Source organism: Amblyomma maculatum, chromosome 1, assembly GCF_055883805.1.
Source record: "Amblyomma maculatum isolate TAMU_Amacu chromosome 1, ASM5588380v1, whole genome shotgun sequence".
NCBI classification, from domain to species: Eukaryota; Metazoa; Arthropoda; class Arachnida; order Ixodida; family Ixodidae; genus Amblyomma; species Amblyomma maculatum.
The window spans coordinates 164,155,582-164,182,050 of NC_139344.1; the positions used below are offsets into that span (position 1 = coordinate 164,155,582).

The following is a 26,469-nucleotide window of genomic DNA, read 5'->3' on the forward strand; positions in this document are numbered from 1 at the left end:
CTCACAGCTCATCATAATTCGCAGGCATCACAGGCAAGCAACGGTAGAACGACGATAGGCTAACGATGCGCAATCGTCGCATTCATTTTGCGCCGGCGATGGTGCCAACGCTTGATGGTCGTCTTCGCCATGCTCATTGTTGCAATCATTAGAAGCACTTTTGGGACTCTTTTCAGTCTCGGTTGTTGCAAAGCGTGCTCAAAGGTGAACATGAGCGAAATGCTACAGGATGCCGCACTGCCACAGAAGAACAGCCAGACATCCTAGAACAGCATCAGTTTGTTTACATCTGGACACCGCGCATTCTACACAGCGATCATTCTGATTTCCGAAAAATGAGCTGATGGACTCGTTAATGCAGTCTAAAGAGTTCAATCCAGAAAATGTTTTGTTTCTTATAAGTTTCTTGTTTTTCACCTTAGGGTGAGTGCACGGCTGCTCTCAATCTCCCTTGGCATTCCAATGGCCATTAGCAAACCTCACTGAGTCATACCGATAGAGTCCAATGCTTATTGAAAACCACCATGTGGCAGGGGCCGATCTCCATTGAGTTCGATCTCCATCGCCTCAATGTGCATCGAAACTGCACGTGTGATAGGGGTATAACAAGCATAAAGAGAGGGTAAGGCCGGAAGTCTAGTCACCTCTACGACCAAACCACTATGGTCAAACGTGTCACATCTTTGCAAGGGCATGTTTCACGTTTCTACAATTTAATTGTAGTGCCCTCAGAAAATATAAAGCTGTTTTTTCTCTAAGCTCAAACTTGCTCCACAAGTGACACTGCTTTCTTTAAGAGGCTATTTATATGTACCCACCTGTTTAGTGCCCGACTTGTCATGCCATGAATGAGCTGGACAATATCTCCATGCTTAATAACATCTGGAGGGTCTGAGACAACTATGTCCTTTCTGAAAGAATGAAAATAACATCCTATTAACATCTGCTACTCTCTTTTGACCTTTTCAGGTAGCTTGAAGCCTTGGTGGAACACTTAGGTAGGCAGTTGCCTGCCAGTTCAATCACGCTTCTCTTATGGCCCCACCACTTCACCAGACCCTCAGATCTCCCTATCTGTTCCCACTGCAGGCACCTCCCACTTTGCACACACACTCCATGCAAATGCCCTACAGCTCAAGAATTTGCCCAAATATTGTGAAAGAAGGCTAGGTTGAGACGGCAAGGCCAGCGATGCCTTGTCTAGCGTTTTAATCCGATGACAAAAATCCAGGCGCGTGCCGGAGCCGGTGCCACGAGACAATGATGATGGTATGTACAAATGAAAGAGGAAGATCATGGCATGAACAAATTAAAGAACATCCACAGAAGGCTCACAATATGCTCACTGCAATATGTCTAATTCTTTATCCTACCTCCCTCAATAACTGGCTCACTCCCAAAATGTAACCCTGCACCACCATTCTTCAGGCACTTGTCCAAACAGTCCTGTAACATGCTGAGTGGCAGCTGAGCCCGTATTCAGAGTTTGCGTTGTTATCAGCGTGTCGTTATATCACATGACCTCGAGTCATCTGACTGGTCGAAACGCCGGAACCGGGTGTTGCCCCTAAGGTACTGGAAGAGGTAGCAACATCATGTTCCGACGTTTTGGCCAATCAGATGACTCGAGGTCAAGTGATATAGCGACACTTCAATAACGACGCAAACTCGGAATACGGGCCCTGGTAGACAGCCATAGTGTTGAAAAGCTTTGAACAAATTGCCGAAAGTAAAATGAAGTTTATTCTCTCTCCCTCATGGTCACAGACACAGGGCAACCTTATATTCATAATGATACAAACTCCTAGAAATCAAAATAAGAGTCATCACCCAACAAATCAAGGAAAGTAACATGTATTCAATGAGTACCTTTCATAACATCCGTGCCCCCTCAGGTCTCATATGCCTTTAATACAAGACCTGAGCTGCCCGCACTTCGTTTTAAGTACCCACATAGCCTTTTTTACTTCCACTTTTTCTCACGACTACACATAAGCTGACTACAAATAAGTACTACAAAGCTTCAACAGTTAGTCATATAAGAATATCCCTACAGCTGAAAGAAACTGCAGCAAGTAAAGTACACTCTTGCGAAAAACCAAAGAATGGCATGGCTATACGTTTAGCTGGCATCAGGTAGGGTGGAAGACCCATTTTTTTGAAGCAGCTCATCCGAGAAGCTGGGCGCCATGCCAGGGGAAAGCATGTAAACATGGGAAAACCAGATGGTATCTGGCGGGACTAGACATCTAACCTCACACCTTCCATATACGAGGCGAATGCTCAAGCCACACAGGAAATTCTTAGTAAATCTAAGAGACCGTGCCGCCATTTACTATATTCATCAAACATAATTATCACTTTTGTCTGAAAGCTGTGAACTGTCAATTTCGAGGTTTAGTTTTTTATAATAGCAAATTGATTAATTAAAAGCAAGCTGTTTTTCACTTCAAATAAATTGAAAACTTATAGCACGAAAAGAAATTAACTTAACAGTAACAAGTAACCACCTTCTATGGTGAATGTACGAAAGGCACGTGTTTTACTCAAAGTTGCTTTTCCTCAAGACTCTACTATTATGTGTGATGGCAATGCTATTAGTAATAAAGCTTTAGAGCGCACTGTGTATGTTGCTACACATTACATGCTTACAATAAAACAATGAAAGCATAAGCTGAGAGGCAAGCAAAAGAAACCTTTGTTGGTCACTTACATTGATGGACGCTTCACTATCCACCAATTGTTGACATCCTTGAAGCTGTAGCATGTCACCTGAAATTGGGCTCAACTTTTTAAACTGCAAGTGCAGTGTATGCTTTTATTGTGCAGTTGTCATATTACCACCCTATAAGATAATGCAAGCATTTCTTGCCCCCTTAAGGCTCTCCAACAAAGACCCTAGCTGGCTTGACGATACTAGCGATGGAGTTGTATATGATTATTCAAGCCAAGTACATAAAATGAAGGAATGGAAAAATCTCACACAATTTTCTGCACTCCCACAGTGCAAGGAAACATCAGCAACAGCCATATCACGCCCCCCTCAACACACGAGAGCCTATTGCCAAAGTTATTTGAGCCACATGACCACAAACGGCTTATCGCCTCTCTAAACATCCAGTCTCCTAGAGGTAGCCAGACCCTGGACATATGAGGCAAGGAGCTAGCTACTTAGAGTTCATTCACTAAAAAGTTACAAATCCTAATATTACAACATATTAGACATGTCAGAAAAAAATTACAGGTCTGCGCTTAAGCCTGCTTAATAGTGGAAATGGTGAAAGCCACTTTACAGGACGGTTTTCACTTCCTGCATCGTCATTGTCATCTCTGCTATCACAATTATCACTATCCCTACTATCATCATTATCCACTAAACACACAGTCACTGTCACTGCTACTACCGTCATTATCATCATCCCTAACTACAGCGACATTAGTATTGATACTACTATCATCATTACAATCATCCCTAACTGTATAGTCATTGTCATCACTACTATCATCCTCCCACTAGACAAGGAGAACGACGATCTGTTTCTGATGAGCCCGGTGTGGAATAGTGGTTTATGTGCTCGGCTGGGAATCGGAGGGATAGTGGTTCGATTCCCAGTGGAGTATCAGTTCGCGCAGATTCCTGCAAACATGCCCTTTCTACACCACCCATGACCCAAAAAAAGCTTTTGCCTTGAAACATACAAAAAAAAAAAAAATTCAGAATACACACTACTTCTATACTGCAGTACTGCAATAGTTTTGCTCACGGTGAATTATCTCAGATCCAGAGCAGTCTGTTTGCTCTGCAACACAGTGCCTCAGTCCGGCAAAGAACACTGGTGCTCAAGGAGATCAGAGCAAGCCTGATGCAATTGTGCGCCACTGGCAGAGAAAGAGCTTTACCACGCATGTCACCTAAAAAACAGGAGTCAGTGAGATACTGGAAAGGAAGCATCTTGTCTTTCAGTTGAATCCACTGATGTAGGCAAAGCTTCACAGACTGGTCTTGGGTCAATGGCTGCTCCCAACTTGCTAATGGCATATGTGACCCATGATCCTATATTACTACTGCAGTAGGTTTACTTAAGAAAGAGCAGAAAAAGTTCACCTGGAAGAGTTTAAAACGTGCTCAGCATGGGGTCTAAGCAAAATTCATTCATACAAAATTCACAGTGAAATTTCAATGTACTCTCATTGAGCACCGTCAATACCAGAACAGCTTGACTTCTTTTTCATTAGCCCCACAGTGCCACTCCCTGGTGCTAAATACACTGAACCCTACCTGCTGCTGGTGTGAACTGCCCCTGCCATCAGGGTATTTGACTGGGTAGACATGCGGGTGGGAGTGCAGCCAGCAGGCACGGCCGTGTGTGTGCCGTAGGGTGATCTGCGAGCCGTGTACAACCGATAATGGCTGGCCCCGTGTGATGGATGCCAGACCTCCCTGTGCAAGCAACAAAAAAAGGGGCCAGAATGAGGGCATTACATGCAAGCTGGCAGTGGCTGTCAGCAGAGTGACAGCTTTCTAGCTTGCCTATTAAATAACACCGCAGCCTTAAAAAAATTTTGCTGTAGAAAGCTTGCTGAAATGCGTGCCACTGGTTTCTCCAAAGATCAAGGAATGCAAAAAGATGAAAATATCATTCTGCCTACCATTAATGTTGACTTATAGCATTTTGAAGTTGTCATTTTAGAAACAGCAATACGAGTTTTTCTTCCCATTTCGAAAGCTGAAACTTCAAAATCCTGCAACTCAAGCTATATAATAGGCAGAATGATAAATTCACTCGTTATATTCCTCGATTTCAGTGAAAACCAATGGCATGCATTTTACTAAATCTCGTGCCACAAAATTTCTTGAAAGCTCTTGGCAAAGTCACATGATAAATTGCCTAAGTGCTGAACAACTTGTTTTACATAGAAATAAATGACATATTTCGAACCAGTCCACAAAACTACAGGTTCTTTCAAGGTTTCATGAATAAAGATATCCTTTTCAAGACCAGCTTCCTCCCACTTAAGCATAATGTGTCATGTACACACAGGCCTCAAAGCCCAAGGAAAATGACAGTACAATTAGGCCAATTTCACACTATTTCACACTTCCTAGCGATTCATGCTGGTTAAAATCTTGCAAATGTTATATAGCTGGGCACATCCCCCCTTTTTAATGCGATAGGTTAAAGGCTCTACCTCAAAAAAATTTGGTGTCTGCATTATGAATGAAAGATTCGTGGCATGCCTCTGGCAATGGCTAGCTGGCAGTTAACATGGCCAAGCACTGACTGGTCGGCAAGTTGTGTGACGTCACGGGATCACATCACATAGCCGCGTTTACAGGAGCTGCCAAATCAGACAGAGCCGCAACCCTTGAACCCCGAGTCAAGACACACCAGCCCCGGGCGTGCACACATATTCGTAGGGCTCGTTTAAAGCGGGGCTTTATATCTCTGTGGGGGGGGGGGGGGGGAAGGTTCTTCACATAATGTAGTAGCTTATGTATGCTAATGGGTATGCATGAGATAATAAAGGCACAAATTAAGAGATTAGCATTTAAACAAGTAGAAAAGTGTGTGCATGCGAACAAGTATTCACACGGAGAGCTACAGACAGAAGCTATTGATGCTGTCCTGTCATACCCTTAAAGGAAGAGCTTAAATGTCTACCCCCCAATTTGTTCTTTTAATCACTCAGCACCATTCACCAAGCTTGTGTAGAGAATGACCACTGCAGAAGCCAGTAAGAGAAAGCAAAAGACTCCACACACACACCTGTCTTTTGAAAGGTGGTGTCAGGCATTACATTACAAAACACAAGATTACCTCGAGGCTTGCTTGGAAGGCGCTGGTCATGATATTGTCATGCGGACCAGCTCTGGTAAGGAGGCTCAGATGCAGATAAAACACACCCAGGTAGATTCCTAGAGGCACTACTGTCATTACGGCTGCTCTTGCAATAAAATGAGCCCAAAGTTTGGCCTGTAAAAGTAAACATTAGATTGCGCAATGCAATAAGCAATGCAATGCAAGCTAGAAATATAGTGGGAGAACATTACGATGGGAAGGCAAGTGTGCAAAAAAGCCGATGACGAGAGAACAGGAGACAGGACGGGACGAGCGCCTCCTCTTCTTTCGTGATCGCCTTTTTTGCGCACTTACCTTCCCCATCGTCACGAACCAATTCGCCCAACAACGTATCCTGCTGAGAGAACATTGCAAGTGAAAAATATGAGTGCCAAAGACACCTACCTGCCCTATTAAAGAAGAATGCTGTAGAGAAAATCAGCATTCAGTGGCAGAAATGCTTTTAATATCAGTGCAAAACATACAGACATTCATATCTAAATAGATCTTCACAGTGACTAAGCAGGCTCCCCATGGCCATAAGCATACAGGGTGTTTCATCTAAGATTATACCTACTTTTTAAATATAGGAAATTTAAGTTTTAGTGTCGATTCTTCTTTTAGCTGTTGTATTAAGAGTAGAGAAAAATCAGGAGCCATAAAGGGTACTAATTAGCTTAATAGTTAACTAAGATTACCTAATTAACTTTTTATTTATACCAGCTAGGAGCTGCTTTCAAATTGCAACAGTGAGCGACCGGTGTGAGAATGCCAAATAGTATTTTAAACGACAAGAAACGCGCATTTCTTAAGGACTGCAGCGCTGGCAATTCTGGCCGCTTTCGACACACGAAAACGAAACCTAGCAGTCGAGGTGCGCACTTATGCACGCCCATGAGTAACGCAGCCGTGACGTCACCGAGAGAAACCAGCCGTCTGCAGGCGGCCGCTGCCGCCCGCGAAATACGTGCCTGGAGCTGTGTCATGGTCTGGTAGGACCTTGAGATATCACCAATGCATTGCGGGCGAAGCTTGTCATGGTGCGGGCATAGCGCTGATGGTATGGGCAAATCAGCCCTCCCTCTTGACTACAAGCTATGGCTCCCAGAGGGTGAAATAAAAAGAAAAGCAGTACATGCACAGATATCGCACCACTGGATGTTTCAAATTTTCTTTTTTTACTCGGTAACGAGTTGCACTTTTGACCTTTCAATTCTGCTCTTTCACTCATGTTTTTGGATGCGTCTTCTGTTGCCGCCACAACATCAATTGCAGAATGGCTTCGGCAGTGCAGTGCAACTTTTCGACCGCTGAAAAGGTAGACATTGTTATTGCCTACATCAGTGCAAATGAAAACAGCAAGTTGGCAGCACAGATGTACAAGGCCAAGCATCCAGATTCTCGTGTGCCTGCGCAACCAACTTTCAAGACCGTCTTCAACTGATTCCGTATGACTGGATCTGTGCAGCCTCAAAGAAGGAAGCGGAAAGCACCAGCAGCCGAATCACATGAGACTGCTGTGATGTCGTACGTCACCGCGAAGACCAGAAGCCAACGCGCGAGAAATTGCCCAAGCGACTGGTGCCAGTATTTACACTGTTTGGCGAAAGCTGTCAGCGCACAAATACCATCCTTATCATATGTGTCTGCATCAGGAATTGATGGCGAATGACTACCAAAAAAGGCTGGACTTTTGCAACTGGCATCTAATCCAATGTGATCAGAAACCTGACTTCTTGCAGAATCTCTTGTGGACTGAAGAGGCCCAATTCAGCCGGAACTGGGTGATCAATGTGCATAATGGCCACTACTGGTCCCAGACGAACCCACATTGGGTGCGCCCAAATCACCATCAGGTTCGGTGGTCGGCAAATGTATGGTGCGGTATTTTCCGAGGTCGCATTGTTGGGCCTTATTTTATTGATGGGAATCTTACTGGCAAGGGTTATGTTGCTGAGATTTTAAATAACTGTGTCTCTACTTTTGTTTGCGAGTTGCCACTAAATGCTCTTAGGTCAATGTGGTTTCAGCATGATGGAGCACCTCCACATTAGGCGACACAGGCTGTGCAGTTTCTGAACAGCTCCTTTCCCGAACAGTGGATTGGGCGCGGCGGACCAATTGCGTGGCCACCGCGTTCGCCAGACTTGACCCCACTCGATTTTTTTTATGTGGGGTTACTTAAAGAGCAGAGTGTATGAAACCGAACCGGCGAGCCTTGACGACCTAAAACAAAGGATCAAAACGCCACTAGAATATGTTCCTCAAGCAATCATCATGCGAGCGGTGAATTCCGTGAAAGATCGCTTGATGGCATGTATTGCAGTGCAAGGAAGTCAGTTCGAACACATACTCTGAGGAATGATATGCACTGTTTCTGTTTCTGTGTGGTCGGCCTTGAGATACATAACTTGGAAATAAACGTTTTTTCAAAACCTCTCTGCGTTTACCGTTCCGATACTTATATTCAGTTGTCATCTAAACTGGGTGACATATTAAGAGCAAATTTGTGCGCAGTGATCAAAAGGCTCCACTCTAACTCTTGTTAAACACAAACAGCAACTAATTTCATCGCGAAGAAAAAATAACCACAGTATCCTAGAACTCGAAGGAAAAGTCTTGCTCTCGAATGTGTTTCCAGAAAGAATTGAGATCCTGTCCGAAATATTGGGCACCAGAGCTCGAACAAACTTCTCAGCGAGCTACAAACAGCAGTTCATGCAACGCAAACCAAAAGGAAGTAAAAACTCTATGCCAACAAGTAAAATACCCCGACGGCAGCCTTCGATTAAGCAGTCAGACAGCCGATGAATCGCGGCTGTGACAGGATGACGCAGCGCCAGACGAGCATTTCACGAGCGGCAGCCCGGCGACGTCACGACTGCGTCACTCGTGGGCACGTACAATTCCGCGCTTCATCTGCTAGGTTTCGTTTTCGTGCGTCGAAAGCGGCCAGAATTGCCAGTGCTGCAGTCCTTAAGAAATGCACGTTTCTTGTCGTTTAAAATACCATTTGGCATTCTCACACAGTAGCTCACTGTTGCAATTTGAAAGTAGCTTCTAGCTGGTATAAAGAAAAAGTTAATTAGTTAATCTTAGTTAATTATTAAGCTAATTAGTACACTTGCTCCTGATTTTTCTCTACTCTTAATACAACAGCTAAAAGAAGAACCGACAATAAAACTTAATTTTCCTATTTTTAAAAAATAGGTAAAATCTTAGATGAAACACCCTGTATACAAATGCATGTCAAAACTTTAAAATTTTGTCAGTTCTTTGACAGATCCATCCTGATTCATCTAGACACAATGTGCTGGCCCCAGGCACAGGTGTAGCAGTGGAATGCATTATGACTGGCTGGTCAGTTACAAATGATTTAAGTAACCCCCCCCCCCCCCCCCCCTCCGCCTCCTTTCAATACACCAACCATGGTTCTGTACCACCAGAAATCTGCCTTAGAAATTGTTTGAAGGGCTTCTACTTCTTTAGGTGACACAGAGGAGACAGCCAGATGCACTGATGTGTGGTAGACACTTGAAGCAAACATACCAAAATTTCAGGTTTTTTTTTTTGTTTTAAGAGCAAGCAGGACCTTAGGAATGCTAGAACCGCAGCAGATATAGTCCAGTTTGTTATAAAAAAATTAATAAAAGCAGCTCTTTCTTGCTTTCACTTTAGCTCTCATGAGCTGCAACAGACATAGTACCCAAACCTCCCTTCCCAAGCATTTCCCCCCAGAAGAGCTGAGTACCAAAACAGAGAAAATCTTGTACCCATCAGGAAACTGGTGGGCACTCAGTGGTAGTGGGGGTCGAACCTGGCCCCTCCAGAATGTAGGCAGGCACCCACAGGGCCCCGACTGACCATTTCAACAGATCACCTCCGGTAACCTAGTGTATAAACCAGAATATAGGTCGATTTTTTCTAAAAAAAAAAGCAAGCTAAAGTCACCCCTCATCCTATATAGCGGTCGTTAGCAAAATTTTTGGCACAGTCTGGCAACAAGTGGCATGTCTGCTTGTGAATGGAGAGCCCAAACCGTGTCGACATTCTGGAGTTGTATAAAATGCCTCCTTAGCAATGAATAACGGCATGTGGAGGCAGTTTACGGTGGCTTTTAAGAAAAAGTGATGTTTGCCGAAGCGAACGGCAACATCGCCGCTCTCTCGACGACAGTTCCGTGATTCGACGTGCGGTGTGGCGGACAAGATCAGCTGTTCGCATGCAGCCTTTCAAGAAATGCTGCATAAGCAACCCACTTGATGGAACTAGATGACAGACTCTAGGAGGTGGCAAGCAGCAAAGAGCTGTCTTCCGACGACGCTGTTAAAAGTATGGAGTAATATCGTAGCTCCAATGATGCAGGGGCACAGCCGATGTAAATATATGTGCTCCTCCACCTTTTTTCTTGTTTTATTTTTATTTTTTTACTTCAAGGTAAGGGGGTCGACCTATATTCTCACTGGACCTATGATACGGTTTATACGGTATATTCATGATGTACAGTAAAACCCAATGTGGCCCTTTTTCGCTCCTACAAGGTGGGGTGAGGAACCCATTTTTCAAGCATTTCCCTCTAGAGAAGACAAGCATCCCGCTAGCTGGTACCCATTAGAATGCTGCAACAGCATAGCGCATAAGCATCCATGTCAGTGCTGGATTCAATCTGCCGCTCGGAGCTCACCAGTTTTCTAATGAACAAATATTTCCCCCAAGCTGGTACTCGGCTCTTCTGGGGTTCACTGAAATGCTTACGAAAGGGTCCTAGAAATATAGTGAAATCTGTCTTATAATTTTCATTAATACTGACATGCAAGATTGTCTGCAAAGAAAATGGAATTCACACTTACATCTGATATAGAACTGTTCCCAAGCATGTTCCAAAAGTCTCTGGCCATTATGTAGACTGCCAAAAACATGGAAAAAGCACCAATGTACTTGACACTGAAAAAAAAAAAAAAATTATGATTTTTGTAACTCTCAAAACATTACCAATCCATAAAATGTGCAAAAGTGAGCTGCTGCTTACCAAAGAGAGCAAGTGAGGAACACCACAGATAGGATTAACCAGAACCACCATGAAAATGTGAATGATCTATAACAGAATGAAAACGAGCATAACACGATTTTTAGTTGCCAGCACATGCTGCCATATTCCTAGATGCCTGCACGCAGCAGAGTGTAAAACTGGTAGCTCACATACTGCAAGTTCGTTCCTATAGTTTTGCACATTAAACATAAGAGCACTCACGAATGTTTGTCATGCACACACTATGAATCATTTAAAATTGCAATATCTTTGCGCTGCACACCAAACCTGCCTAAGGTTTAGTAGCTGGCTGAAAGTACAGCACATAGCATTCCTCCTAACCAGGTAACTGTTGATAGAATCTGTCCTTCATATTTAACAGCTTACATATTTATTTTACACATGAAGCTTATAGAAACCTCAGCATCTTTAATGTAAGTTCTACAATCTATGATCCAGTTCAGTTTCAGTAAAATCAACAAAGTAACTAATCAAAACCGAATACTAATGATTGCTATTAATTAAATCAATACAAAAAGCCTAAATGACAGATAGTTTGTTGGTGAACTTTGAACTAAATGCTGCCTTCAATGAAGACTGCTTAGTCAACATATCTGTATTCCTAGTGTCTGAAACGTAGGACACCACTTTTATGACAGCAACTCTAACTGATTAGTGTGCTTGCTAGCAATCTTGTGATTGCTAGAATAGGTTCAAGAGGCTCTAAACTTTTCTGGTGCAAGAATTGTGTTGTGTGCATTTTGTATGTTCAGGAAGAGCTGCCAATCTTTCTTCGAAATAGTCAGCAGATTCAACCCCATCGCCTACATTGTGAGCACGGGAAAATCAAATAAAACTTGCGTGTTGTCATGAGAAAACCATCATACATGACGAGAAATGTGACATTACAGTTGATGTTCAATGTTTCACGCTTTCCAACATATAGGACAGTTCATAATTCTTAAGTGAATAGCATTTTATACTAAAAAGCTCTTTTTATTATTATTGTACAACAAGAATACCAACATAGCAAAAGCAGAAGCTTTCTGTGCTTATAAGTGCAAAGCAGCGGAAGCAACCAGCAGAGAAGAGGTGACATTATAATAAGATAAGAACCCAGAAAGGTATTACAGGCACAACCTAAAGAATGAGGTGTGTACATCGTAATCGTTACCTACCTGTGTCCACTGCAGGACAAAGGATTCTGCCCTTTCCCTCCAATTAACAAAGTTTTGTGCCTAATCTCATTTGACTACCCACCTGGCTATCTGTTGCACCTTGGTAAGTCTAACTGTCTAACTCCCTTGAAATTCATGCTTCACCCTGAGAGCACATCGGTTACCTGCTCTCTCCCCATTATCAGCCATAGCCCTGCCGTTCAGCGGTACTGGCCGCCATGTTTGCAGTGCATGTAGGAGGCGAGCTCCACCTCTGCAAGCATGCTTTCCTCATGTGGCAGATTAAGATTGCCGTTTGGAATGTGCGAACAAAGATTTGACCAGCCACTGCTGCATGCGACAGTAGCACGAAACTACATCATAAATGAATGCCACTTTGGATGGGCAGCTACGCTGCTTAGCCTTGCTCAAGCTGAGATCGAGAAATGTCTCCTATGCTGTCGTGGGCCGAGTTAAAGCGCGGATGGTGGTCAGCGACAGCAGCCCTTCCATGAAATCAGAGCCGGTCGGGAAGCCTTACTGTTGCCACACAGAGAAGTGTGTATTTTTTACACATTGGTGGGTGTACACTATCGAAATGGTAGCTCATAAAAAAGCACTAAACCGAGCTTGGTGGTGGTGGTTCATTTTTGCACTGTGTGCCGTATGTGTTGACAGAAGTCCACACACGGGCGTGTAGTCAATACTTGATAGTCTTCTGTTCATCCATGTCGTGTCTGTCTTTAGTGTCTGCATGTGTCAACCCAGTGCATGGTGCAGAAATTAGTGAACAAGTTCATGTATGCAGGTTGCCATTCCCGGCGAACTTGCATATCACCCTGGCGCAAACATAAATTTCCTGTAGTGTACGATGAAGAAAAGAAAAAAAAAGCTTCGCCTGGATGTCCACGACACCCCCAGAAAACAAAGCGTATGCCCCAAGGACTCATTTCAAAGTCCAAGGCAGGACGAGGTCACAAATCATTTCATACAACCTTTAGGCAAGCCTTGGTGCTCCTCCTGCACTTTTTCTGATTGCAGCTAGTCCACAACATTTGCATGTAACTCCAAGGTTAAAACCTGGAGCACCGTGCCTAGATCGCATATATGTAGTAGAGCTAGGAATCAAATATTCCGCGCAGATACGTCGGCCACAGTAACTCAAGAACACCGCAGACCTGTCGCAGCCATCTGGTAGCGTCCTCTTCCCCATGCGCGTACTTGAACCACAAGAGACTTGACGGGCTACAGAAGCACGTCGCCACTAACTGCTGTCTCAGTTTTCCTTCGGAATAGAGCAGAACCCAATCTACAAACACAATGTTCATTGCTGCCCACATTTCTTAACCTCAGCTCAAACAGCATTAACCGGTGCAGGTGCCCACCCTTACTGGCGTTTGTTTACCATGCATTTTCAGACAACTATCGTGTGCGGGAAGCCCCAATTTGCAATGTATGCGGATTCCAAGTGACAACACGAAGATTGTGACACACGAGCCACCACAACATAAAGAAAGCATGCTTGCAGAGCAAGAGTGGCAGGAGTACCTCTGCTACATGCCCCATAAGCATGGGGGCTGGCGGTGTCATGCAGCAGTGCAGCTGCATAGCTGTGCGCCAGTGCATACCACTTTATATGTACTGCATTACACACGACCATATCTTTTTCTTGGTCTCAACTAGGATATCATTAACTCAGCTTGTTGTTGCTTGGCCCACTCTGCACACTTCCTGCCTCTGATTACACCCATCAGTTTCCTTTCTATATAACCCAGTGCACTGCCCTCAATTTAATCTCAAGCTTTTTTATCATAAGTAAAGTAGAAACAGCGCAAAAAAATAGACAGAAGAGGAATGCAGAAACAACAGAACTGGCACTGACTAATGACTGAAATTTTATAGAAAACGGCAGAGCTTTAAATACAGACAGGGCATCACATGGTCTACTTGGTCATGTGATGCCGTCTGTATTTAAAGCTCTGTCGTTTTCAATAAAATTTCAGTCGCTAGTCAGCGCCAGTCCTGTCATTTGTGTGTTCCTCTTCTGTCCCTGTTTCTTGCGCTGTTTCTACTTTACTTATGATAAACCAGCAACTAACTCACACCAAGATTTTGATCCTTTTTATTAGCTCCCACATTTCTGCCTCAGAGGTATTGTAAAGATAAACCAGCACAGTGATGGCGTAGAGGTACAGCATCTACCTTGCATGAAAAAAGCCTATGGCTTGAATCCCTGTGCCTTTGGAGTTTGCCACTGTATTAGAAAAAAATCTGAGCGTTCATGGCATTAACCACCTGGCCTGGACTGTGGCCTGACCCTTGAAAACAGCGCTGACATTGCACAATCTCACTAGAAGACGATAAATTTGGCCACTTAGGCTGCCACCCCTACTATATGAACACACCAATCTTGCCAAAGGAAGAGATACTATAGGCTATGAAAAATATAACTCATAAAAAATTACATGTAAAGTGGAAGCTAGCCGAAAAATAAAGGTGCAAAACATCATTTTCCTCCAAGGTTAATTGCAGAACAATATTACAGACATGTGATAAATCAAATAAGTGTGCTGAAGCTATGAAAACAGAATCACACTGCATTTCTACAAGTCAAAACAAATCCACTTCAAACATCCTCACTATAACTGACCTCTGTCTTCGGAACTTGAGCAAGGCAAGTAAGCCAAGTGCTGAGAAGCACATAAGGATGGCTTCCATGAGGACAAATCGTGACTGGGTCAGCAGAGAGTTTTCAAATAAGACAAGTACAGCAGCTAGGGCGGCCGACAGCTGGGCCAAACCAAGTGACAGTGCCAAGTGGTAGGTGACAGGAACCAGCAGCGAACCAAACAGCGCTGGCACAAATCGCAATGCCCACAATGGAACTGATGGACTGTAGCCTATAAAAAAAATACAAAATGTTGCCTTAGCGTCGCACTAACACAGCAAGAAAGCAGACGGAGAAAAAGAAGATGGCGAAAAGGTACAAGCAGAAAGTTACAGGGCGCTTCTGTGCTGCAAAGCAGCATGTACAGGCACAAAAAAAAATATTAGGGAGCACATTTTGGCATTTGAAAATTTTTCATGCATTGCATAAAGAATATATGATGGTTTTTTTGGAAGGTTTTCACGTGAGTGCACTAGCGGCATATGCTACTAAATGAGTAATTTTTTTAATGATTACAGATTTGTATTTTAACAGCTATGACAGACACATTCTTGGAGCCTGTGCACGTTGGTTGTACAGCAATGGGGATGCAACATACATGATAGAGTTTTAGTTAGGTGATCATTTAGCTAAAAGTAACTAATCAACTTTTTATTTTTTATTTTGAGGGGAAACATTATATTGTAAAATTGAAGGCTGTCAACATCAAATGTGAGTAGAGTTCTTAAATTTTTGCAATTGGTAATGTGGTCTGAAATATCAAATGCCACAAATTCACATTTTAAAACTTGCCGAGTTGGATTTTCCACATTGCATCTTTGTAAAATGGCGCTCTTCGCACTTTCTATGCATCAAATACAGATGCCACTTCTGTATTGGTGACGCAGAAACAGTTAGCAAAATATTGGTGATAAAACCACGCACTGCAACACCTCTTTAAAGATATGCAGCGTGGGAAAACCCACTGAACAAGATTTTAAATGCTCATTTCTGATGTTGGATATCTCGAACTACGCTGACAATTAAAAAAGAAATTTAAAACTGAGTTGACCTTCCATGTTGATGGCCTCCAATTTCGCATTGCCCATTGAAATAAAAGTAAAAAATTTGACTAGTCAATATCACTTAACTGTCAAATAATTTTTAATCATTAAGCTCTCTCATGACCATAATATCCGCTTTGTTGTGCAATCAACCTGCACAGACAATACCAATGTATCTCGCACAACTTTTAAAATAAAAATCTGTAACCGATGAAAAAAATCGCCAGGTATGTGTACAATAGTTCCTAATTTTCACTTACTAAGGCATGAGAACAGTTTGATCATCGAAGTGCATTATTATTATGGCTGGTGGTGCACATGCATAAAACACGAGCCCATGCAAAGAAGAATTAGTTTTGTGGACAACTAAGGTAAGAGCTGTAAGCAAGGTATAGGCAAGATTTTGTATTAGTTCATGCAAAATTACAAAGTAATCACACAGATAGTGTCCCTAAACTTCTTCGTGCACAGACATCAATAATCCTATTCGAACTTATCAGATAAACAATTGCTGCCACAGAATCAAGCTCACTAAACACACAAGACATCATTGAGTTTCATGTGCACATTTCATGACAAACACTCTCACAAACATGACTGGTGAAAAGTCAATGTTCACCATTCTGTAACCCACATAAACTATTTGTGCTTAGAAATAAAGGATAACAGCTAACCAAGTCTAGAGACTAGAATGTATGATAAAGCTGAGTAACAAAGAACATGAACCTTTTATTTCTTGACTGTCTTACACATCTAGCAAAAGATGGAGCACCATGGCAACACAGAAATGAAAAAGAATTCTGCTATTGAAGTGTTTTGTCCTTCACTATACTTCTAAAAATGTGTCAACGTTAATCAACTAACTAATCGCATAGTGTTGCTGCAAGGATTATGTCAGAGTTGCTTTGTATAGTCGAAACTAAAAGAATGAAAACACATTAGGCGCGAGGACATACTGCGGCGCCGCCTCTTGACAGCGCTGCGTGTCGCAGTAAGTGGGATAATGAGCGTTGAACTTCTGCTGTGTGATGCTTTCCTAGGCAGTTTAGTTGTGCATTAAACCAGAATTTATTTTTGTTGTCTTTAATATACACTTTGGTATAGACCTGTTGGAGACTATTTGACATATTAGGCAAACACTATTCAGCAAGAAGGCATTTCACAGAGTCCGTGAGCTGTCGAAGCGTAGCCTGGCGAGTTTCAACTACTACTACGCTGCCGCACACCTTCGGCGCATTTGTCACTGTTGTCAAATAAGGTGAACATGTGACACATCCAGTAAGAAATAAGTGGTCATAAATCATTGCAATCATCTTGAGAAAATTAAGCGCTGCGCCGCTACATCGCTGCTTTGCTCTGTAATCAAATTTCTTTGCTAAAGGAATGGAGCTCTCAGGCAGAGATAGATGCGGGGCACTTCGCACAGTGCCGGCAGAAGCGCCGCCATTTGGTTAATCCTTGAATAGTCAAGTTTAACACCGCGGATGACGTGAAGAAATCTTTTAAATCAACTGTGCAAAGCAGAGGTGTGGTTCCTCTATACACACTGACCGCAATCACTGCCACTCGAGCTTTGAGTGGGTGTGTGTTTTTCCGCGTAGTCTTTTTTTATTTTTTTACCCTTACATGAGCAGATCATGGTATGCATAGTTATTTGCTTTCTTGGTCATTTGAAATTACTGCTGAAGTTTCCTGAGTCATAACGCTTACCGCTGCACGTGGCAGAAGAAACATTTAGTTTCGGGCATCAGTGCCTTCATTGAGAAGAAATTTGGCACCTCCCCACTTTCGGACGAACGTTCCTTGCTCTCGGTAGGTACTGCTTGACGAAGAAGGCAGTATATTTTCTATCCCGCCCTCAATCAGACTTCGTTATCTTCACAAGTGATAGGTGCAAGAACATAAACCTTAATTAGCGTAAGTCCTTTGGCTGCAACTCACGGAACTCTCCAACTCCATATAGATGAAATCTTGCTTGATGAAACGCATTTCGTCCACACAAGAATGACCACTCACTTCTTTACACATTGGCAACATATTTAACCAAGCTTCCTTTAGCTAGTTTTTCTTATAGAAATGAAAGCGTGAGCCGGGTTCTGTCACATATACAGAGGAGTGACAGACCATGTCACTAGCTCAAATAAACTAAAGCAACAACAGCGACGGCACAAGAGGAAAGTGTGTGATGCTGGCCCACGTCAAAAAGCAAAACTGAAGAGAAAACCATGACTTTAAGGTTGTAAAATGCACATATTCAATCCAGCGCCTGCTTCAGCAGCAGTAAGCGGAGTCACGTGATCCCACTTGCTCCTCTAGGTAGACATTAGCACCGCCCGCTCCAGTGGTGGAGCTCACGCCCAATACAGTTAAATGTACACTTTAATCAACAGACTAGAAATTGCACATTTGTTGCCACATGTTCCACAGAAAACATCTTGCAGGCTAACACTATGCTTCAACAGTACTAGTTCTTGCACATCCGCCTTGCGCTAAGAACACTATTCCACATTTTTGCAGGTGCTTGATAAATGTCACCCTTCATTGCCACAACGCCGTAATATAGCAAAGCTCCTTTCTGCTTGATTTCACTTAACAGCAAGTTTGCCATGAGCAGCGAGGAGTGAAAAGGGTAGCCCAACTGCCAAAGGGTAAAGAAGGCATTCTATCTGGTTATGTGGCCTCCTTGGTATACGCAGGGCATCAATGATTGCTCTAGACAATCAAGAATGTGTGCTTCATGCGCTGTGTAGGTTTTTTTTATTTTAGTTCGTGCAAACATATTAGTGGTGCTTCAAATAAAACATACAACTCAAAATTTATTCGAGTCATGCAAAGCAGGAAAAAGAGAGATATAAAGGGAAGTCACTTACTTCCACCAATCCGGTCAAACTCAGTTTCCCCATCAAACCCAGCAAGGTACCCTGGGAACAGAAGAACACAATTCTAGTAAAGAACAATAGGAACACACACACAACTAAACTGAAGTTTTGAGCTGAACATGACATGAAATTCTGCCTGAAAGGCAAACTGCGATGAAATTATACGTAAGGCCTTTCACTTTAAGAAAAACCCAGTATTGCACAATTATTGCACCTAAAACAGATTTCTTAACATATAAGATTAAACCCAATTTCTACCCAAAAATGCACCTTGTAGACAATTATTCAGTGCAAAAAGACAAAGACCACATACAAAAATTAGCAGACATCCTGTATTTATTCCAGAGGCTTGTTTCTAGTTAAATGGCGATTTCAAACCCCTTTTAGCACTTGTTATACGTGATGCTGCTTAACTGGAACACTGGTTCGAAAATTGTAATGTTTTAATGTAGTCAAACCCAGTAGGACATGCAAAACCTTTTTGCACACTGATTGAAGTTGATGGAGACAACAATGTATGATGCAGAGCACAAGTGTGTAGCAGTTCAGGCAGAGTAATCAACTGTGGCGATAGCTAAGACGTTCTGCCCTCACCTCTTATGAAGAATTCCTTTGTTCGAATCTGCTACACTTTGACTTTGATTGCGATAGCAATATTACGCCAGGTTTCGGCCCGTCGCGTAGTACCGGGAAGGGCCACGTTTGACCTTGAACAGCCGCGAAGAAGACGAAGACGACGAGGAAGAAAACGACTAAGAAGACGAAAAAGAGGACGACAAAAAAGAAGACAACGAAGAAGACTAAGATGAAGAAGACGAAGAAGACAACGAAGAACGCTCTGTCACCCGCTGCTAATGCTTTCGCTCAACATTCGGTTCAGCAGCATTGAACCCTTCTCGTTTATATGTGGGCTGGTAGCTTACGCTCTCGCGTCATACTCTTAAAGGATGAGCTTAAGTGTCCAAAATAATTAGCACCTAACACTGATAGGGCATGATAGGGGAGTAATCTAGCAGGCAAAAGAAGCTCCCGCCATTGCTATTGCAATTCAACTAGGATTAACCAGAGTTCAACCACAACTAATTTTTTCTTTTATTTTTTGCCCGAGCTTGGTAGAGGCAGCCCACAACACTCAACATAGCACTCAGGAAAAGCCATACTCTTTCACAGGCATGATTTGATGCACTGACATTTTTTCTATTGCCAATGGCTTTTCCCAATATTATGACTAGGGCAACATACACACTTTAGTGAATTTTGAGAACAACAAGGGAAAGTCACAAAATTTTGTTTTCATGTCTGGCACCAAGAATTACTTCCATTCTGAGGCCGGACACAAGTATAAACAAGCAGCATACTTTTTCCTTACAGGACAGACCGCAAGAGAGCAAAAACACTACTATGCATTTGTAACTGCTATTGTGATTTCAAAATCACTCATGTGTGCCAAATTCTAAGAGGTGACTATAGTAGGCATACTGCAGCAAAACGCTCTGGAACATTTTCAACTACTTGCAGTTCTTCAATATGCAATGAAATCTATGTATACAAGTATTTGTATTTGTCACCCTTGAAATGCAGCTGCTATGAGTGGGGATGGAACATGAAACTTATTGCTCAGAAGCAGGATGCAAAGCCTCTCAGCCTTTATGATGAGTAGCTTATAATAACTGTTGCCACTAAATTAAAACAGTAATTTGTTTTTGCCACAAACACCATTCCATAAAATTGAACTAATTTTGCTGTTGCAACTTGGCAGATGATACAAAAAGCGATTAATCCACCTCACTGAAAGTGACAAGGCTGGAGAGGGAAAAGGAAAGAGAGGGAACAAAGTATGAGTGCGTACATGATAAGTGATAGAACTGCACCCAGTGGCAATAGACATGCACCATAATTTCAAAGCAACCAAATAATTTTTATTCCAATGTGAACCGCCATGGACTAATGCACTTGGCCTGGAAGCCATCTGCTGCTTTCCAATTTTAGTTTTTACTCCATGGCGTACACTGCTCGACATAAGGCCAATGCAAACTGTAATATGTTATACAATTTGGCAAATGCCAAAAGAGTAGCGGCGAGAGCATTTGAACTATTTGTGCATATCAAACACTAATAGTTAAAATGTCTCTTGTCCCTTGCAATCTGCAATACAACACACTTCCCTGGGGTAGCTGGTTGTGTGATTGCCAACAGCAGAGCACACTGAAACACAGTAGTACTTGCAAGCGGGCTAGTTGGCTATACGACTCCGACGACCTCTGGCGCTGCATGGTTATACACAAACACAATACACACACAAGAGAATTAAGCCAAGATGTTCACACAGATGATGCGCTCCCTACCAACTGCCTGTTTTTGCGGTACGAAGAAGAAGTAAACAAAAGATTCAGAAAAACTGCTAAGAAATTTAGAATTAAAAATTAAATGCAAATAAAATGAAAATAATGACAAATTATGTCTAACTTCTTGTCCCATTGTACAAACGGAGAAGTATCACCTCCTTGCTGTTGAGCTCCACCGACGGAACACTCACACTCTCCTTCTTCCCCCGAAATCATCTTGAATGCTTCAATAATCTGTCTTTTGCGCTTGCCAGCACCTTGGTTTCGATGAACCTTGGTACACAATGGGTGCCCCTCAAGTCCTGTTGATCGTCTTCCATTTTACAATGAGAGCAATGGGTCGCCAGGTTTCCTGAAGCAGACAATGCGGCACACGAATTTCTGTGTTCCCTTAGCCGATGCATCAATGAAAGGCTAAGGGAACACAGAAATTCGTGTGCCGCATTGTCTGCTCCAGGAAACCTGGCGACCCATTGCTCTCGTAAAACGGAAGATGATCAACAGGACTTCAGGGGCACCCATTGTGTACCAAGGTTCACCGAAATCAAGGTGCTGGCAAGCACAAAAGACACTTTTAAAAGGCAGATTATTGAAGCATTCAAGATGATTTCGGGGGAAGAAGGGGAATGCGTGAGTGTTCAGTCGGTGGCACTCAACAGCAAGGAGGATACTTCTCCGTTTGGACAATGGGACAACAATTTAGACGTAATTTGTCATTATTTTCGTTTTATCTTTATTTAATTTTTTTTTCATTCTGAATTTCTTTGCATTTTTTCTGAATCTTTTGTTTACTTCTTCTTATAGTAACCCTACGTTTTTTGTGATGCATTCTTCGTACCACAAAAACAGGCAGTTGGTAGCGAGCGAATCTGTGTAAACGTCTTGGTTTAATTCTCTTGTGTGTGTATTGTGTTTGTGTATAACCATGCAGTGCCAGAGGTCGTCGGAGACATTGAGACACACAAAGCAGCGAGGAAAACTTCCCAACAATACAAGTGCTATGTTGCTTTCAGTGACTATGTGGTGTCTAATCTTCTGTTGACCACATCTTTTTGTGCAGCTCCTGTTTGCAATCATCACATACGAGTAGGAGAATGTCAAGAGCACAATAGCACAGCATTTCATCCACTAGTGCATATGACCAGGAAAAGAGTCCACAGGGTAAAAGTTAGCAAGTGTCAAAACAACAATACCAGTAGCATTTTACCTGCTAGAGCAACCAGCTGTTTTCCAAGAGGTGGGTGTGAATCAAAGAAGAAAATATTCTTCATATACAAGCTTGCAAATTTTCCATAATGCAACTCGTCGAATCTGCAATGCAAAAGAAGGCTGAATTTGTTGCCTTCATAAGGCTACTCTGAAATATAGAAAACTGTAGACATTTCTAGACCCTATGAACGACCAACAACGATTAAGTGGTAAATTAAGTAGTTATAGGATGTGCTAAAGAAGGTTTTAAGCGAGACAAATAACAAGGCAGAACACTTACACAATGCTGCGTGGTTGTTCTAGTCTCCACATTCTTGTAAGAAGCGCCAGTAGAAAAAGAGCGGTCGACATTGCATCAATTTCGATGTTGAGGGTAAATGGTTTGTGGCAGCCATTCAACCAAGAGCTCAAATAACCAGGTGCGCTGCTAGTTTCCTCACGGCGAACCTGCAGAGCGAGATTTTTTGGTGGTCAGCCAAGAAGTACAGGCATGGAATCCCTACCGAACAACTGCGTACGTACTCCATTACAGCAAAGATAAATGGCCGCTAAATGGGTATTAGAGGTTTATTATGCATGGGTATCTGTTGTGTTAGACAAAAGTCGGCGCTCCTGACCCCTCATAATTTCTCCTAGAGGAGGCTGACAATTTCGGGATGCCTACAAACGATACAAAATCCTGAATAAATAGAAACTAAACCACTGTAGTCACAAAGCTGGCAGCATCACCTGTGATATCTCCTTAGGAGTATCTTCGTTATGAAGGGTACCGTTAGCATTGCTGGGGTCGTCACTCCCGTCGGTCGCATCAACAGGTGACAAGCTCGCTGAGGCAGTGACCGCTTTTGCGGTGTTCCTTTTTCTATTTTTCACCTCGCTCATCTTTCCAGAGAATTCGAAGCAGGGTTGGCACTTGGGAACAACAAACGGTACAAGTACAGTCAATATACAACGAATGCCATTAGAACTACGATCTTACGATCACTAGCATTAAACTACACCACCTCGCACCGCCTGCACCACGTGGCAGCCATATTGACTACCGGAAAAGCATCACTTGTCACGTGGTGCGATCGTCGAGGCTCGAGCTCGAGCGGCTCGAGCTGGCTCGTGCTCGAGGCTGACTGGCTGGCTCGGCTCGATTAGGGTGCTTTCTAGTACACCCACCTTCTAGTACACTAGCTCGCTAGCTCGGCGAGCTCGGTGGCTTTTCCGAGAACCATAAAGGTTGGCCTTGGGGGAACGCAGAAAGTTTTCCGTATGCTTTTCGTTTACATAAAGGCGGCGTGGCGGCGTGTGTGAACCTGCGAAGTTCGAACTGCAAGCGGTTGCCACAATTACTTTGGTTGCCCCTTCACAAGCGGTAGAGAACGTTCACGTCGGTCATGGACTTCAATATACCGGTTTCTGAGAAGCCTTCGCAAGGCGAGGAGAGTCGTGAGCCCCCGCAAGAAGTGGACGAATTGGTGGTGCGACAGCAAGCAGCGAGGGCATACCTCAGGAAACAGTATCTACAGTTCATGGAAAAACTCAAGAATCGCGTTGTTACGTTTCACATGTACGAAAACACTACCGTGACTGCGACCTTCCAAGGCTGTGACAAGGATGTGGAGAACTTCGCCGTTTCTGAGCTGTCTACTCCGTTGGGAATTCACCCTGCAGCTATACTCAGAGCTGATGATGTAATCAGCTTTACTGTGAACGACCTAGCTGCAGCAGCTGCTGCGACCGATACATGTGATAGTGCGATAGTGCAGTAGTGCTACACATTTACCATTTTTGTCACTTGTCGGTTGAAAATTTCCAGTTGCTGATATTTTCTGGTTTCATTTGGACGCAACAGGAGAAGCAAAAATAACAACGTTAATGTCGATATATTGCGTCTCCCGGGCCAGATGGCTCCAGTAACTTTGCTGGCTCCTGCTAGAACCAGTAAGACTTTTTTTTTTTTTACACAAGCTTGTCACGAGACATATAGAAACTCATGTAAATTATTTTCCGTAAGGAACCGGAGCAGGCTCCCGCTCTTATCGTTGTCGGTGAGCCATTTAGAGAAGACCTCTTCCCTTGTTGTTAGTCCCATTTCGCGCAGAATCTGTGTCCTTGATGCCCTTGTCCCTGCACAAGTCCACAGCAGGTGACGAACATCCACTTCTGCAGCTGGTGTGGAACACATCGGGCATGTGGTTGGTCCGATGTCTGCTTGAGATTCCCATCGGCATGTTACCATTCAGGGCACCACACTAAAGTGAGCTTCAACGGCACTTATTGGGCCAGCTCGCCCCCCAGCAAGAATTGCGGGCAGCAGTTTCCCGAACAGTTTATCATAAAGTGTAAAAGAAAAAAAAAAATCGGCACGAATCAAGGTAAGAAAAAAATTGGTTTAAGTATGGGTTGAACCTAGTGGTAGCGCGAACACCGCCTTTTCAACACGCTTTTTCTTTTTTTTTTTTTTTTTTTTTTTTTTTTGCAAGTTATACCCCTGTCCTACGGACATTTTCGATCCTCATTGAACTCTATCTGCATTCAACTCGATGCAGATCGAGGTTGACTCACGGTAACTTTCAAGTGCAATCGAGCTCGAGCCTGCTTGACTTCAAGCTGCTTCCTCAATCGATCTCGAGATTTCAAGCACACTCGAAAGCGGTCGTCGACACCCTCGTAGTGCACATGAGGAAAATTTCAATGCTCATTGAAAACGCCCATGTAGCACGAGATGCTTCAATCCTTCTTGAAAACTTCAATGCAGGTAGATTTCAGTGAGGATCGAAAATGACCGTGTGACAGAGGTATGCTTTCAGGTGGACACCTACACCGGCCCGTATTCAGTTTGCGTCGTTATCAAAGTGTCGCTATCTCACGTGACCTCGAGTCATCTGATTGGTGGAAACGCCAGAACATGGTGTTTCACACCTCTTCTAGTTCCGTAGTGGCAACACCCGGTTCCGGCGTTTCCACCAATCAGATGACTCGAGATCACGTGAGGTTAAGGTCAAGACGCCGAATTCTTCTTTTGCGGGCGCAAGTCAGCCCAATAAAAACTTTATTTCAGTGTAATACCAGCCTCTTCGATTGTTGCTTACGGCCTCGTCACTACCCGTAATGTTTTTTCTTAATAATATTGCAATTAGTTCACAGGAAAGGAAAGGCGCAGTATCTGCTACACTTGTTCTGTGGATACCTGCTGGCCGCGCCATAGTGGAGGGCTTCGAAGTAATTTCGACCACCTGGGTATCTCTAACGTGCACGACATCGCACAACACACGGACGCCTCTTCGTTTCGCCTCCATCGAAACGAAGAGGCGTCCGTGTGTTGTGCGATGGTCAGTGCACATTATATCCCCAGTGAAGTTAGGTTTTGGGGAAAGGCACAGTATACTTTTGGGTGGACACCATGGAATCGTGGTCGCCCACACTTAAGTAGGTCAAGGTCACTTGAAGGTCAAACTTTCGGCCACTGCGACCTTGGCTTTAAGCTTTGGCTTCAGAACTGGGGACCACATACCTTGAAGGGTGTAGGAAAATCACTGCGCTTTTTGTGCCAGGCCAAATGGTACGCAGAAACCTGCTATAGCTAGTTCCAACATCAGCAACATAGCACTCTGCTTTTTTCGCCGCCGTGGTGGCTCAATGGTTAGGGTGCTTGACTGCTGCACGCAGAATCGCATCCTACCGGCCGCTTTTCGATGCGAAGCAAGGCGCCCGTGTACTATGCAGTGTCAGTGCACATGCAAAACCCCAGGTGTCCCTCACTACTTTTGGCATGTTAAACCCTATAAAACCAGTCCCAACGAAACTTCTTGCTGCTTAATTTGAGCAACATTGTTCATTGTTTGGAGAATAATGATAATCAACTAACTGACATTTTCAGCTAAACCTCTTGGACTGAGCCTGCTACAAATAAAGGTTACCAAAATGCAATTAATAATTCAGGTGTACTTGTCTATCATTCCTCACCAACATCTTTGGTGCACCCTTAGAAGACAGCATATATAAATAGGGTTGTTTATTTTTGTGTAAAACCCAATTTTACCTCATTTTGGATGGAAAAACAGTGCAAAAGACAAAGGAACAGGAAGCACACGGACGACACTCATCTGTATGCTTCCTGTCCTTCTCCGTTTGCATTGTTTTTCCATCCAAAATGAATTACAACCAACTCGCCCGGCCAACTCAGCATTCTACTGCAGTATATACCCAATTACACCCCATTTTTGCACACCAGACATCGTTCCCAAAATCTGCCATTTCCCCGATTTCTGAAAAAACTGCTCACTGATCAACTCTACCCCAGTTTGC

General features: G+C 43.3%; 1 protein-coding gene and 1 pseudogene across 1 annotated transcript in view; one reads left to right on the plus strand and one right to left on the minus strand.

Moving 5' to 3' along the window:
• rt (Protein O-mannosyltransferase rt) overlaps positions 1-23,262 on the minus strand; it is a 55,955-nt gene extending 32,693 nt beyond the window's left edge. The window contains exons 1-11 of the mRNA XM_084589491.1: positions 22,900-23,262; positions 22,451-22,617; positions 22,169-22,272; positions 18,608-18,658; positions 14,677-14,926; positions 10,870-10,935; positions 10,691-10,784; positions 5,820-5,975; positions 4,280-4,441; positions 2,714-2,772; positions 819-911 (exon numbers count right to left, since the gene is read on the minus strand). Coding sequence (XP_084445617.1) covers positions 819-911; positions 2,714-2,772; positions 4,280-4,441; positions 5,820-5,975; positions 10,691-10,784; positions 10,870-10,935; positions 14,677-14,926; positions 18,608-18,658; positions 22,169-22,272; positions 22,451-22,617; positions 22,900-23,052 — 1,355 coding nt within the window. The 5' untranslated portion in view covers positions 23,053-23,262. The remainder of the gene's footprint in view (positions 1-818; positions 912-2,713; positions 2,773-4,279; positions 4,442-5,819; positions 5,976-10,690; positions 10,785-10,869; positions 10,936-14,676; positions 14,927-18,607; positions 18,659-22,168; positions 22,273-22,450; positions 22,618-22,899) is intronic.
• A 293-nt stretch (positions 23,263-23,555) lies between these two features.
• The window catches only part of LOC146204787 (nose resistant to fluoxetine protein 6-like), a 90,196-nt pseudogene continuing 87,282 nt past the window's right edge, over positions 23,556-26,469 (plus strand).